The sequence below is a fragment of the Solanum pennellii genome, chromosome 6 (genome assembly GCF_001406875.1).
Source record: "Solanum pennellii chromosome 6, SPENNV200".
Taxonomy (NCBI): Eukaryota; Viridiplantae; Streptophyta; class Magnoliopsida; order Solanales; family Solanaceae; genus Solanum; species Solanum pennellii.
In genome coordinates, this window is record NC_028642.1 from 49,096,722 (window position 1) to 49,112,304 (window position 15,583).

General features: G+C 30.2%; 2 protein-coding genes across 4 annotated transcripts; both read left to right on the plus strand.

The window, feature by feature from the left end:
* Positions 1-5,696: 5,696 nt before the first annotated feature.
* On the plus strand, positions 5,697-10,113 carry LOC107021331 (mitochondrial carnitine/acylcarnitine carrier-like protein). Of its 3 annotated transcripts, XM_015221971.2 has the most exons (4): positions 5,697-5,909; positions 6,962-7,018; positions 8,207-8,595; positions 9,325-10,113. In XM_015221971.2, exons 3-4 carry the CDS (start codon positions 8,207-8,209, stop codon positions 9,824-9,826), a joined length of 891 nt encoding a protein of 296 aa, XP_015077457.1. In that variant the 5' UTR covers positions 5,697-5,909; positions 6,962-7,018; the 3' UTR covers positions 9,827-10,113. The 3 variants fall into 3 exon arrangements, with proteins under 3 accessions (XP_015077457.1, XP_015077456.1, XP_015077458.1); XM_015221970.2 differs by lacking the exon at positions 6,962-7,018 and having other exon boundaries at positions 5,700-5,909; XM_015221972.2 differs by lacking the exons at positions 5,697-5,909; positions 6,962-7,018 and adding an exon at positions 7,431-7,740.
* Positions 10,114-14,255: 4,142 nt separating this feature from the next.
* LOC107021489 (abscisic acid receptor PYR1-like) lies at positions 14,256-15,346 on the plus strand. Its single transcript, XM_015222165.2, has one exon. It carries the CDS (start codon positions 14,403-14,405, stop codon positions 15,042-15,044), a length of 642 nt encoding a protein of 213 aa, XP_015077651.1. The 5' UTR covers positions 14,256-14,402; the 3' UTR covers positions 15,045-15,346.
* The last annotated feature ends 237 nt before the right edge of the window (positions 15,347-15,583 follow it).

Below are 15,583 nucleotides of genomic sequence, written 5' to 3' on the forward strand. Positions count from 1 at the left end.
ACATTTCAAATTTCACCTTCAAAGCCTGGTAAAACGAAAGCTTATAAGTTACAATTCTTCTAATATGTAAACATGACATGATGAAAAATACTATACATCTTAAAATATTAATATAATTTAACTTTGAATAAGCGAAATACGATAAATAATTTAAGGCGAAGGATGTATCGACTATGATAGTGCCTGCATGCCTTTTAAGTACTTTTTGGAAGACAGAAAATGCTTTAATTTGGTCCCCCTTTATATTGCATATATCAGAACAATGAATTCAGTGTCCACACCACAACATGCATTATTGTACTTTTCCTCTTCAACATCTTTAAGGGCTTAGACAGACTTTTGGTAGAAGAAAAAACAATTACAACTTAAAAGCTTTAAGAAACATTGGCCAAACCCAAAAAAAGAGCCAACCCACAAGAAATTTGATTTTATCTGCTGACAAGAATCGACAAAGATTCGGAAAAGTAAAATTGAAGAGTGTAGCAGTATCCCTGTTGTAAGTAGGGAAAAAAAAAAAGGTTATCTAGTGACTGCTATGTGGCAGAATTAACAACTTCGTTAGGTAAAAAAACTATTTACGGTCGATCAATAATAAGATATTCGGTGTAATCTCAAAAAATGAGATTTGAAAAGAATGATATGTACATAATTTTTACTTTTATCTTACAAAGATAGAGAAATAATGTTTTCTGATTAATGCTATGATCAAGTAAAACATATCAAAAATGAAAAAGTCATTCTGAAAATAAAGGGATAAGAGAACAAAAGCTACAATAAGTAGTATGTTAATGGCTAATGAAGCAAATGATCGGAGAGAACAAAGATAACACTATAAAATGGAAGACTAAGATAATACAAGGGTAAAAATGTAATACTATCGATGAGGGAAATTAAATAAAGCTCACCTATTAATCGTTTATTTTGATCCTCGATCTTCACATTCTCCTATTTACGATCATGTTCTATATATCTAACCATTCATATCCCGTATTTCTTCGATTTACATCTATCTCTCTCCGCGTCCATAATAGATGACCTCTTACACCTCCTCGCTAGGATATCAATGTCTAAACCATCTCAGACACACCTCCCTGATGTTGTCATGGACGTCATCTAACCGTCTTACTTTAAATATCATCATTCCTAATTTTTTCTAAAAAAATAAGTGAATATTCAAATATTTTAAAATAAACAATTTAAATAGTTCATTAATTTGTAAGTAAAGTATCCATTTTGATTTACCTTTTAATTTTTTTTAATATGAAACGTTCAAAAAACTATACTTTCTCCGTTTTAATTCTTTTTAGTTTATTTTAAAAACAATGACTCTTTTTCTTTTTTGACAATAATTTAATTTTAACTTTTCACGTAACATATTTAAGATAACAAGATTAAACGATATTTTGGAACATTTGATATAACTTTAATTTAGAATCACAAAATTAAGAAGATTTTTTTTTCTTAAATTCTGTTCTAAATTAAACTAAGTCATCTTTTTTAAAACGGAGAAAGTAAAATTTTAAAACGGAACTCTAAAGTGAAGTCTAGTTCAAGAGGATGGGCTGGGGGTGGTAGTAGTGATCATTGCAAAATGTTGAAATAATCTCTTATCCTCTCATCTCCGCCTACACAAACGACGACTGTTGCAGCACTCTAATTGATTGTGATTTGTGCATTGAAGAAAGAGAAAATTTCGTCAATTTTGCTATATATTAGAGCTCTTTTAATTTCTTTTTTTTTTTTTGGAAGAAAAATAGTACTAACACTACTTTGTTTTCAAAATGCAGCTGAATAAATGTATTTGTCCATTTGAATTGGCGTATATATATTTTATTATTAAAATAAACTTTAAGTCTATATGATTAGTGGGTATAAATTATGATAGAAGTTGTAATTATTAGTTTTTATAACTAATATAACTGTTATTAGTTTTTTTGTAATGTCATTAGTTTTTTATAATTATGTTAACATCTATCACATTTATTTACTTACAATACATTACTATTTTTTATTCTACTCATTGATTACATGCATGTAATACTTCTTCATCAGTAAATATCAAGGGATAATACATATATTAGACCTTAAATTTAACTTCAAATTTTAACTTTGACCTCCAACTTTTATAATGTACAAATAGACACTTTAACTATCCAACTTTCAAATAAATAAACACATGAGTCCTACATGGCAAAATACACGTAAGACACCACGTAGGATGAAAAATGACATGTAGGACATGAGTGTCGATTTGTTCAACTTTATACAAGTTTAAGTGTCTACTAATGCACACCCAAAGTTGAAGGGCATAAATGTAATTCGAAGCCAAGTTAAAGAGCATATTTATGTATTATGCCAAATATTAATGGTGCATCTTTTTTTTTGTTGGAAAGGAGATGAAATGTGTTAAGTGTGGAAAAAATATTGTAGTAAGCACTGTGCAATAGTGAGAGAGAGAATTGAGACAAAGAAAATATTTTAAATCTTAATTATATTTACTATACAAAAGAGATTATTAATATGTTGAAAAAATATACATCGTATCGAATAATCATTGGAGATAAATTACCTCCTACGATGTATCAGATTTTCTTATCTTTTTCTCAACTTATCGATCTTCAATTCGACTGCAATAGATGATTTGAGATTCACAGAAGCAATATTTTGACCAACAACTATTCCATCACTTATGTATCGTACGTACAACCTGACCTCACTTTTCCAGATTCCTAAATGTCTTAACAAGATCAATTCATGTTGAGTCAGTTCAATTTTTTGAAATTTTTTAATCAAAATTGAATGAATTTTGGAAGAATAGAGAGAAGAAATTTGAATTTTAAATTGTTCAACCTGTTACGCTTTGCCAGAGATTGATTCTCATTGCCAACAACGTGATTTCGTGATTTATGATTTTATTATGTAATTTTATATTTTTTTCCTTTTTAAGCATAATAGAGAAACAATTTATGTATCTGGATTATTTGCTATTTTTCGAATAACACTAATTTGGAGGGAATTTTGTAAATTAAAAAGACTAGGGATATGATATAATTTGCTCATTACACTATGAGAATTGGTTCCTAAAAAATTTACAAAAAATAAGGAAAAATTGTATGGTTAAGCAAACATATACTAGTTAATAAGTCATCAGACTCACGACCAATATTCAGTAATAATTACATAAGCTAGTGTTTCGAGTTTGTATAATTTACACGTTTGTATAATTTAAAATTTGTATAATATAGTTTGTATAACTTTAGTATAATGTGATTTTGTATAATATAATTTTTATAATTGTTTAAAGTTCAGATGTCTATGTTTGTATAAATTCGTTGTTTCTAGCTTATATAAATATAGCTCAATTATACAAACGTACGCGCAAACTAGAAAAACTCACCCGCAAATTATACAAATGGAACGACTTAAATTGTAGCTACAACCTGTAAATATGCAAACTATAGTTATGGAGCATAATTAAATTTATTATTATAAATATTTTCAAAAATACCTCATAAATAAATATTGGGCTTCTTTAAAGGGAAAATTGTATATAATGGCAAACTAATAAATCAAACTAAATGTTATAACCACATTTTGATTTAATTGTGTCGTGTAGCAAACTGTTTGTCAGTCACCTCTCTCCCTCAAACTCTCGCTCCCCTCTCTCCCTCTCTCGCTCCATCTCTCGCTCGCTCCTTCACACTTTTATACAAACACAAGTGTATAAAATGTGTTTTTGTTTGTATAAAGCGAGAAAAAATTGTATATATACACATATATTTTCGTTCCCCTATCTCCCCTCTTCCAGATTTTGCTCGCCGCTCTCCTACTCACTCGCCACCCTCACCTCTATCGTTTATACAAACAGAAACGAAATGTATAAATTGCATTTCTGTTTGTCTAAAGCGAGAGAAAATTGTATATACACTTGCAAATACATATATCTTTGTCCTATACACTTATAATTATACAATACAAATATTTCTGTGTCCAATTTTCTTTTATCTTTCTCTGTTTCTCGTTTTATACATACACAAATTATACAATTGATTGGTATACAACTGCTTTCTTTTGTATATGTATAGCAAATTATACAATTGGTTTCTTTGTATATTTATAGCGAAATATACTTATGTTTTCTATGTAGCATATTTATACAAACTTTGCTATTATATACAAATATAAATTTTGTATTTGCTATATGTGAAAGTTGTTCTTTAAATAAATCATTGAGCTTCTTTAAATTTGATCAAATGCTTGGGCTTTGTCCATATTGAAAAGTGCAAACACGCTTCCTGTGATCGATGAATTCAAATCTATTTCAGGCCCAGCTCACTGGGGAGGCCTGTTCAAATAACAAGAGGAAGTGACATGTATGTACAAGTTTATTTGGCCTATTTGGATTGATTTTTGGTTTATTTTTATTATTTTAATTTTAAAATAAGTGCTTATAAGTATTTTTAAAATATACAGACACTTTAAAATTGTTTAAAAACTATTTTGGCTTAAAAACACCTAAAATAAGTCAATTCAAACGGGCACTTAGCATACCTAAACTAGAATAATCTTTCAAATTTTATTATTGAAGAAACTCACAATGTTACGTATCAAATAGACTTCACAATATATTTAAAATTTACATACGATATGACTTTTCGTGAGAAACTAGTAAAAATTATTATAGTTTGCTAATTTATGGATGAACTATTTTTAAAAAATTTGTGATGTGTAGAATTAATTTTGTTTATCCCAGTTTACTCACAAATGGGTGAAGTGTCCATTTTAATATGTATTTTTATAAAGGATCTTTTTTTAATATGTAATGATCCAAAAAAATTATTTTGAAACTGAGTTCTTAAAAGAGACGTGACTTCTTTATCGCATCAATGCCTAGGGATAAAGATTATTAAATATCCAACTTACTAATAAAAGAATAATTAAATTATCGACAATTTAAGAAAATCTAAACAAAACACCTAAAGTTCAGAATGATCTTTCCATATCCATTCTTAAAAAAGGTTTTTTTTTCTGTGTACAAAGCCCTCCTTTTTTGTCATTTTTTTCTTTTAAATGATACTTTTATACATCTAACATTCTTTTAATTTTTAATATCTATTTTTAATTTTTTTTTTTGCAATAAGCCAATAATCATATCCACTAATTATATTATTTATGCTAATAATAGAAGAAATGTGACTATATATTCAATACCATAATTAAGTGTACTTTAGTACGAGTCACCATGTCAGTTTTTTTGTTTTTTTTGTTTTTATAAAGTCTAGAACAATTTTTTTAAAAAAAAAAATCGATAAATTTTTTAGAATTGTTTGATATGAATGTGGGTTAAACAGAGCTACAAATTAATTAATTATTTCGTTCTATACACGTGATTAACTTATACAACTATTATAATATAATCAACGATAATTTTTATATTGTCTCTTATAGTAGTATACTATCTCTTAATCTTTTTTACCAAAAAAAATTCTGACTTAACATCAGGTAATTAGTGAAGTAACTCATGATGATAAATTGATACAATCTACAAGTTTTATATCAATTACATCGCTATAATTATTATCAAAATTAAGAAAAGAGTTTGATTTTTAAAATAAAATTCGGAGCCGTAAATATACTGGATTATTCAAAAAAGGCAACCCATAAAGAATCTGACTCGGATCGTAGAGCTTTTTTTTTTTCCCTTGAAATCCGCAAGGGAATCAAAGAAAGTAGGTCCGTGGTGATATTAAATATGAGACTCAATTAATTGAATTCAAACTATATCTACTCTACATGATCTGTTATATATATATATTTAAAGGCTATATATGTGAGATGAGCTCTCACGTTGCCTAATTTGGTGCTGCTTGAGATCTGCTTCAATCTCTCCCATTTCCATCTTCTTACAGGTACGATTCACTGTCTCTACATTCGCTGTTCCGTCACCGCTTCTCTTTTTCTGTTTAATTTATTGAATGGAGGTGGGAGAAAAGAGATTTTAAAGGTCGGAGTCGGATCCGCATCAATAAATTAGATTAAAAATTTGTAAAATCAATCAATTGAGCTACTAATTAACATCGAATTCAAATCTGGTTGCTTTTTAGTCATTCTATGTTAAAGAGAAAATCGATAGTCTCTGTTTCTAAAGAGACAGAGTCAGATTGCAGGCGAAGGTTTTTGGTTGCGTTGAGTTGGGTTTGAATTTTTTATTATTCGTCTTCACTAACAACAACCAGTCATGTTATTAATTAGTGTTATTAATTAGTTTTACTTGTGATTTTTCATTAGTACGGTTTTTGAAATTCCCATTATTGGAGAAACGTGACATGTTTTGAAGCTGGTGCATATTAAATTTTGATCATTTATTCACCTGCAGCCCCCATTTTATTTCCACCATTAAAGACTTAACAACTTTATTAGGCGTCAACAAAAAAATCATGAAAATTTTGTTTTGGTTTACTTTTACTCGTCCCACTTAAATGAACTGTTATTTTTATTTTATATTGACGTATTAAGAAAAATAATAAATAATATTTTTTCATATTGATTCGATATTTAATATATTTTTTCAAATTATTTTTTAAGAGTTAATACTAAATATAATTTAATTAAATTAATTTAGTAAAATACATATATTAGTAATTATTTTATTAACGGACATGTCAATTCAAAATGTAACAAGTAAAAGTGAACGGAGAAAATAATCTTTTTTTTTATATTGTAGATTTATAGTAATAATCAATTAATATTTCTATTCCATGTCTTAGCTTTGAAGTTACGTATACATGTTCTAGCTTGCATATTTTATTTCTTCCAGGTTTGTTTTTTTCCTTTGATACAGTTTATTTATTTATATTTGTGCATGCTAGCAATAAAATACTAATTGAATTAGGGATTGCATTACCTGTATGCAAATAATGCATAGGACGGCTAATTGATTTTAATGTTGTGTAACACGTAGGACCCTCTCCGTCACTGCAAAAAAGTCTCCCCTCGTTGTTTGTGTGCTAAAAGGCTGGTACGAATTAAATCTCTTGATCACTTTAAAATTAACTTTGAAAAAAACAAATTAAACTTTTTTTACTAAAATATAAATTAAAATAATTTGTAAAACAATACAAAATAAATCTTTCAAATCTAACAGGCTGATTTCACAGTGTTTAACTATTATGTGTCGAATTTGTAGTAATAATAATAATATATTATTATTACTATTGTTATTATTATTTTTTTTTTGTTCAGTTAGGCAATTAAAAAAATATTTTTTAACGCGATTAAAGAATAAACTAATAATTAACTTTTAAGTTTAAGGTGTTTTCAGTATTCTCTTGAAAATTCAACTCTGACGACTGTTCTTCATAAATGAATCTTTAACCCGTTTAAAGTGAGGCTTAAAATACTGCATAACATGTTTTATTCGGACTTTTTGGCTTCAAAAAGATCATCTTGGATCCACTTCAAGAGTTTATTCCTATCCCTGCCAAACTTATTCTTTTTTTTTACCCTCCCCTGGAGCTACCACCCTTTTGCTTTCTTGATGACTCGAACTCACAAACTTTCGGATTGGAAGTAAGAGCTGCTTACCATCCGAGCAATTCCCTCTCGTCTGCCAAACTTATTCTTGATCACTGCCTAAGAAGTAAAAATATTTAATTAGCTCTCTGATACTACTAGAATTCACTGTTTTGAAAAGTATCAGGTTTAACCCTTCCTGGTACTATTATAAAAGAAGCATATCGGGTAAGAGTTTCATTGAGGAAAAACATGCTTCAGCAATATTTCGATTTGTATATGGAAACTAGCAAAGAAGTTGAAAAATAGTCTGGTAAAACATTATAGTATAGGCATAACAATGTGTATTATTATTTCGAAATAGTTTTGTTTATTAAGCAGTATAACATTAGTAAGAAAGACAGAACTAATTCAGATATGTAATGCTTCTGAATTTTTTTTACATATTTCGTGATTGTTATTGGCAAAACAATCACAGGCGTACTACTTATATCGACAGTGAATTAGAGGATTTCATTTCTATGCTAGTGACATTATTCTTCATCGAATTAGAACTTTGCCTTCCTTATCAATATAACTCTTCTCAAAAAAAGTTATATGGCATCTAGCTCCCATTGTGTATCAAAACAATAATGCTGCACTTGGAGATACAATCTGTTCCTTAATTCTTGCGTCTTGTTTCGTAATGTTCCAGATGGATATAGTGAAGGATTTAACCGCTGGTACTGTTGGAGGAGCAGCACAATTGATAGTTGGGCACCCTTTTGATACCATCAAAGTCAAGCTCCAAAGCCAGCCTACTCCACTTCCAGGGCAACCTCCTAAGTATGCAGGGGCCATAGATGCTGTCAGGAAAACAGTGGCCTCTGAAGGTCCAAGGGGGTTATACAAAGGCATGGGAGCTCCACTTGCCACTGTAGCCGCCTTCAACGCTTTGCTTTTCACTGTTAGAGGTCAAACTGAGGCCTTGTTAAGGTCTGAACCGGGAGCTCCTCTTACTGTCAAGCAGCAAATCCTTTGTGGGGCTGTTGCTGGAACTGCTGCATCATTTCTTGCCTGCCCGACTGAACTCATAAAATGCAGGTATGCTCGTTAATGCATCCAATTTAGAAATATAATACTCTCCCTATCTTAATTTGTCTGGAACTGTTGTTAATTTGACTGATTTAAAAGTTAAATTGAACTGGATTAAATTATTTAGAAAAACAACATGGATATTTAGAAACTAAACGTACTATAAGTCACGATTGACCTATATCAAGATAGTAAAATAATACATTATAAAATGTTAGTCAAAGCTCAGTAACCTTTGAAAATGAAGAGTAGTAATGAATTCACATGAGCCCTAATATTGTGCCTGTTTTCAAATCCTGCATCCTGAATCTCCGTATGTCCAGTACAACAGGTTCACTTTTTTTGGACAAGAGTCAAGACTATAGATGGCAAAAATACTTTGGTGCAGAGGGATTAGCATATGTCTTCTTATATCTAAACTAGCTCCATAAACTAATACAGTAACTTATAATAGATGAGTCCGTTATCCTTATGTTCTAAACTTGCTTCTTGGTACAAGGGGAGAGGCAAAGATACCTGCTTTGAAATGGAATCTTTTCAAGTGTTTGTAAATTTTCCTCAGCCCCTTTTGTATTTACCGTCAGGTTGACTGGTTGGAACGGACCTCATCGTTCTGCTTTTCTTTCCTCCAGTGTAGTATACATGTGTTTGGCAGTTGGACTCTTTTACTGTAAAAACTATTTGTATTGTTTCATCTATTTTAGCAAATTAACTGTTGATTCTCAAATGTGAGTGCAGGTTGCAAGCGCATAGCGCATTGGCAAGTGTAGGATCAGCCTCTGCGGCCATAAAGTATACAGGGCCAATGGATGTTGCAAGACACGTTCTCCGTTCAGAAGGAGGTGTAAGGGGTCTCTTCAAGGGTATGTGCCCCACCCTGGCACGAGAAGTACCGGGAAATGCTGTTATGTTTGGTGTATACGAAGCGTTAAAGCAGTACTTTGCAGGAGGGATGGATACTTCTGGGCTAGGAAGGGGTTCTCTTATAGTAGCTGGAGGCTTGGCTGGTGGTTCAGTCTGGTTTGCAGTGTATCCGACAGATGTTATTAAGAGCGTAATTCAAGTTGATGATTATAGAAACCCGAAATACTCTGGCTCTTTTGATGCTCTTAAAAAGATTTTGGCCTCAGAAGGTGTCAAAGGCCTTTACAAGGGGTTTGGACCTGCTATAACGCGTAGCATCCCAGCAAATGCAGCTTGCTTCTTGGCATATGAGATGACTAGGTCTAGTTTGGGATAATTGCTCCAATGTTTTAGGACAATTGTGTTTTCAAAATTTTTTACAATATCATTGTTTCAAGATTAAGAAGGAAAATTTTGTGAACCTAGTTCTGTTTTCATACAAAGCCAAAATAGGAATATGTTATCACAATAGTTCCCAATCTCTGGTTTCATCTTCAGTGTCTATTTGTTTTTTGTTATTGTTATGTCAGATGGATTAAAAATCAAGGAGATGGTAAATTTCATTCAAAATGTTGTTGTATCTTCCCATTTCTAAATAATTGAAACATGACATTTGGTCAAAAATAGTCAAGTGCTCTTGAATATAGTTGTTGCTCCTTTTCTTTTTGGCTTCAATAATAGAGGTAAAGAAGATTAAAAAAAAAAGTATTGTCACAGTGATAATAGGTTATACTGCCAACCTATTATGATGGACAAAGCTAGGGGGCGAAACGGGTTCATCTGGTATAAGGTTAAAACTATCTTTTTATGTATATATTATAGATGTTGAATTCCCTTGAGTTCGTTATACGGTTAACTTTTATATATTTTGAAAGGGAGAAACAGTATTCTAGTCCTTTAGAAGCTCTTTTTAGCTTTATGATCTGTTTACTTAGAAATGTTAAATTTTTCAAGAGTCGGCTACTAAATTTATGACATGATGTGTACAACTCAAAAGTCAACGACAAAATGTAGCATTATTGACCAAGGAAACATGAAGTAGTATGAAAACTGTTCCTGGTGAATGTTTCTTGGAAGTCTGATAACAGAATAGAACTGATCAAGACAAAGGTGAAACACATGATTTGAACTTTATGAGTTCACGGTTGAAATTCTACTACATTCCATCTAATTTACTGAGTCCGTAACTTTTATTTGTATCAAATAGTGAGTTTTTTAAAATACGTATACGGATCTAAATCAAAGCTATTAGGTTAAGATAAATTTGTAGTCTATTCCCTACATCCACCCCTGGATGAAGAACCAATTCATAATTGAAATATGAAGAAAGTATCCTACATCATCATGCACTTGAACAACACCTATATAACTATGTTCAACGTATACGTTAAGCAAGACATTATCCTGAAGAATGAGATTCATCATAAAACAGTTTTATATGTGTGTCTTGTCAGGTAAATTAATAGTTGTTGGATTTTGAAAGGTATAAATGGAAAATGAAGTTGTAATTTTTACGAAGAATTGTGACTTTTATGAAAGGTTGCAACTTTTATGAAAAGTTGTGATATCTTTTCTATAGATTGTGAATTTTTCAAAGGTTTGTAATCTTTTCGGTAAGACACAATAAGAATTTTTTTCACACTACCATTTACTTTCTATAAATTGAGAGATTTCCTCTCATTTTAATTGAACTAATTTCTGGACTTCTTCTACTACTACTAAATCTAGTATTCTAAGTGTACTTTATTGCCGTTGAGTGGCTCGCAGACACCAGCATTTTGGGTATCAATACACTGGTGATTGAGATTATTCTATCCTTGGAGGACATATTCTAAATCAAACCTCGTATACTAGAGAGAGATAATTTTCTTAAGGAAACAATGTGCATTCAGTGGACTTGATCTTCTTTTTGTTTTTCCAGATTCTGGTATGTGTTACAGATTTTAGATTTGTGAATTAATTTTTGTTCTTCACTGATTCATTCAATTTTGGTAACTTCGTGTTTCTGTAAAGTTTGTTGGACTCAATAAGATTCTTTAAACACAAACTGACAACAATTCTTATTTAAGAAAAATATGTTGCATAATTTTTCTAATCTATTTCTGATTCTAGTTTCTCCACTAGTTTTAATTTTCTAGTTGTGAAAATGTTCTTAAACTTCATTGTGTCTTACCAAGTTCTTCAAAGTTTTGTCTAAGTATCTTACAAATACAATATAAACAACAATAATAAAGCAAACAAAATAAATAATGACATAATACATAAACAAACACTGACTTTAGTTGATAAGTAAGCACTTCAACTTTGTAAGTGCGCATTTAAATACCATAACATGGTAACAACTAACCGTTCCAACTTATCCCACGTGCGTCATGTGGCATATAAATATAAATTTCAGAAATGTATAGATGATCATTTTTGTTGAGCATGTACTTGACTGATCAGTGAAAATAAGTTGCAGTGTCTAGATTACTAGATATACATACTTAAATTGGAGTATTTATTCACTAGCTAAGGCCAAGTATAGTGCTTATTTATATATTATGTCACAAATAAATTTAATAATAAAGAAGTGGGTGATTCTTCCAGATGGCTTTCACGCAATGCGTAGAAGCTAAAAATAACGTAAGCTTGATTGATCCCCCTTTTAGAAGGAAACAGATTTATAGGTGTCTTATCTTGTGAATTTATTTATTAAGAAGCTCACTCTTCCAGATTATTTAATGTATAGAATATGAAAGTTTAAACCTAACAGTTCAAAGGTCAAACTAGAAACAATTTTCAAAGTCTAAATTCAGTGATAGATATCCATTATGTACCAATATTATCATATTTTATTCCGAATTATAATGACTTTACCTATCTTATGTGTCTAACAATATGTATTGCGGCTCAAGTCATTGTATCTTAAATCCATTTGTAATTAATAATTATATGACGATGCAATATATAAGCATTGCGAAATAATTTATTAAATTTGATAAAATTCAATTTTTATTAAATTTAATTTAAATAGATTAAAACTCGAATAGAATCAATTACTCAAACTCAGGTGACTTGATAACTAGCGTGCTACATCCAAAATAGAAGTACTCCATCTCAATTCATGTGTTATAATAATTCAATTTGATACAAAAGAAAAGTAAAATCAAATTACGAACCATTGAGAAAAATTAGAGATATAATTAAAGCAATATTGACTTTGTAAATGAAAAATGGAAATAATTTGTCTTGACTTGCCAGTTGCCATTTTAATAACGCGGCTGACCTTTCAACCAATCAATTTTCACTTAGCGGGGCAGCCACCCAACCTGTCCTGTCCTCCCACATACTTGGCCTGCATCCCTACACTTCCATTTTTTGTTCTATCTAAATTTTACCACTACTTCTTACTCGGTTATTCACTATATTAAAATAGATGTTCAATAATAATTTTTATTTTATAAAATTTTTAATTTATTCTTATAATTAATTATAATTATTTTTTTATTATATTTTTTAAAATATTATATTATTATATTATCATTCTTCTATTTATAATGGGAAAAAAGGGTCTGATATACCCTTCAACTTTGTCATTTAGAGCTGATATACCTCTCGTTATAAAAGTGGCTCATATATGCTCTTACCGTTATACAAACGGCTCACATATACCCCTGCCATTACAAAATGGCTCACATATACCCTTCATTTAACGGAAGTTAAAAAATTAGTTTTAAATTTATATTTGTTACTTCTATTTTTTTAAAAAAAATTATTTAGGGGTATATATGATTCTTCTATCAAAGTTCAAACTATATTTTAATTTTTTTCATACATAAATTATTTTTTGACTTCTTTTATTATAGTTATTTGAGTTTCTTATTCTTATTTTGTTTTTTTCTTTCATTCCTTAGTTTAAAGAAAAAAAATTTAAACTATTTTTTTTGTGTGTATTGTAATTTAATTTCGTATTCGAAGAAAAAATTTGGTCATCTATAATAAGTTTTACAATAATATTAGTGAAACATAAATAAATTTGATTATCAAAATAATAATTACAAATTAGTCATTGAAACAAAAAAAAGTCAAAAAAAAATGTTTGACGAGGATTAAATTTACTCATATGGGATTATATTTTTTATAAAAAAATAATAAAAATTTAGATTAAAATTATTATTTTTTTCATTTCCGTTAGAGTTTAAGGGTATATATGAGCCATTTGTTTACAAGTAGGGATATATATAAGCCACTTTTATAACGGGAGGTATATCAACCCTAAATGACAAAGTTGAGGGATATATCAGACCCTTTTCCCATTTATAATTTCTTAGTGAATGTATCAAGTCAATAAAAATTATTGCCGATCAGAGTGAGTACTTACTAGTAACTGCTACTGCATTTGTATTGTAGCAAGTATTATTTTTTCTTTCTATTTTTGGAAAGTTATGTTTGAAAGTTTTTTGAGTTGGTGCTTTTACATTCTACTAAAGCAAAATACATACGAATTGCGCATCATAAGAATATAAGTTAGATAAGATTATTGTAAAATTCAATATGATATCGAAATCAACAAATATCTTGAGTGTTATTCTTAGTCAAAAGAAATTGTTTGATCTATTTAAGTATTTAGATCACAAAATTCAAGTTTTTTTTACTTTTTAAAATTATATACTCTATTAGATTAAAATATATTAAAACAAAATTGAAATAAACAAAACTAATACAGTATAATTGTGTAAATAAATTGATAATCCCCAGATTATTTTATGTTTTAGTCACACAGTTCAATATTTTTTATATCTATTCCAAAAAGAATTCATGCTTCTTTTTCCATTATTCACTTATTATAATAAGTAGAAATAAGAATAAAACTTGAACCGCAAATTACACTTTACTCTTTGCCCATTTTGCTTGCCTCTTCTCTTTGTCTGATGGAGCAATCCGAGAACTCAACGACCCACGTTCATCAGGAAGCTGAAGAAGAACCGAACCCGACCCATCAGTTCATGCTTCCTCCCGGTTTGACACCGGAAGAATCCGATGAGCTCAAATCAAGTGTAACCGACTTCCACTCCTACCAAGTCAACTCATCCCAATGTTCTTCTCTACTCGCACAACGCATCCACGCGCCGCCTCACGTCGTCTGGTCCGTCGTCCGTCGTTTCGAAAAGCCTCAGATATACAAGCACTTCATCAAAAGCTGTTCCGTCGCAGAGAATTTCTCCATGGTCGTGGGGGCCACGCGCGATGTCAACGTCATCTCCGGTTTACCGGCGAATACAAGTACGGAGAGGCTCGATTTATTGGACGACGAAAAGTACGTCACCGGTTTCAGTATAATTGGTGGTGAACATAGATTGAAGAATTACCGGTCAGTTACTAGTGTACATGGATTCGAACGCCATGGGAGAATCTGGACCGTTGTTTTGGAATCGTACGTCGTTGATGTGCCTGAAGGGAATACTGAAGAAGACACTCGTCTTTTTGCTGATACAGTTGTCAAATTGAATCTTCAAAAATTAGCCTCCGTCGCCGAAGCCATAGCTCTTGGTGGTAACGGTGAGATCTCATAAAATTTGAAGTTTAATTTATTTCTCTTCATCTTAATTTTCTTTTTTCTTTTCCATGGGCTAAAATCATGGAAAAATATTGTGTTTCTAAAAAAGTTCATGGAAGATAATCAGAACGATATCCTTCACACGTTCAGTTTGATTTTATCGTAATTATACTGTATTAGATTAATTTATTCGATCTGGTTGTGTATTGGGTCGACGCTGATGTAAAGAATGAGGAAATGATATAAGATGAAGATGTTGTATTTCTGTAATTTTGTTTTATGAAAAGAACAAAAAGAAATCGTTTTAACTTTTTTCAATTATGGGATCATTGATTAAGTTGAAATGGGAAGTTTAAGTTAGATTAGTAAGTTTCCATCACAGTAATATACTTGAGCTTATTACTTTTTGTTGCATCAAAATCTTTGTCGTTTAATAAAAATAGGAGATAATTAACTGATTCTTCTTTTTTCCAATTTTTCTCTTACATATAAGTAATATTTATCGAGTGATTAATGTGGTAAAAAAACAACTTATCGAATTAATTATGTAACTAG

Excerpts from the sequence above, each read along its gene's own strand:
- LOC107021331 (XM_015221971.2), top strand. The coding sequence starts at position 8,207 with ATGGATATAGTGAAGGATTTAACCGCTGGTACTGTTGGAGGAGCAGCA. Across the intron at positions 8,596-9,324 it reads ACTGAACTCATAAAATGCAG|GTTGCAAGCGCATAGCGCAT; the intron begins GTATGCTCGTTA and ends ATGTGAGTGCAG.
- LOC107021489 (XM_015222165.2), top strand. The coding sequence starts at position 14,403 with ATGGAGCAATCCGAGAACTCAACGACCCACGTTCATCAGGAAGCTGAA.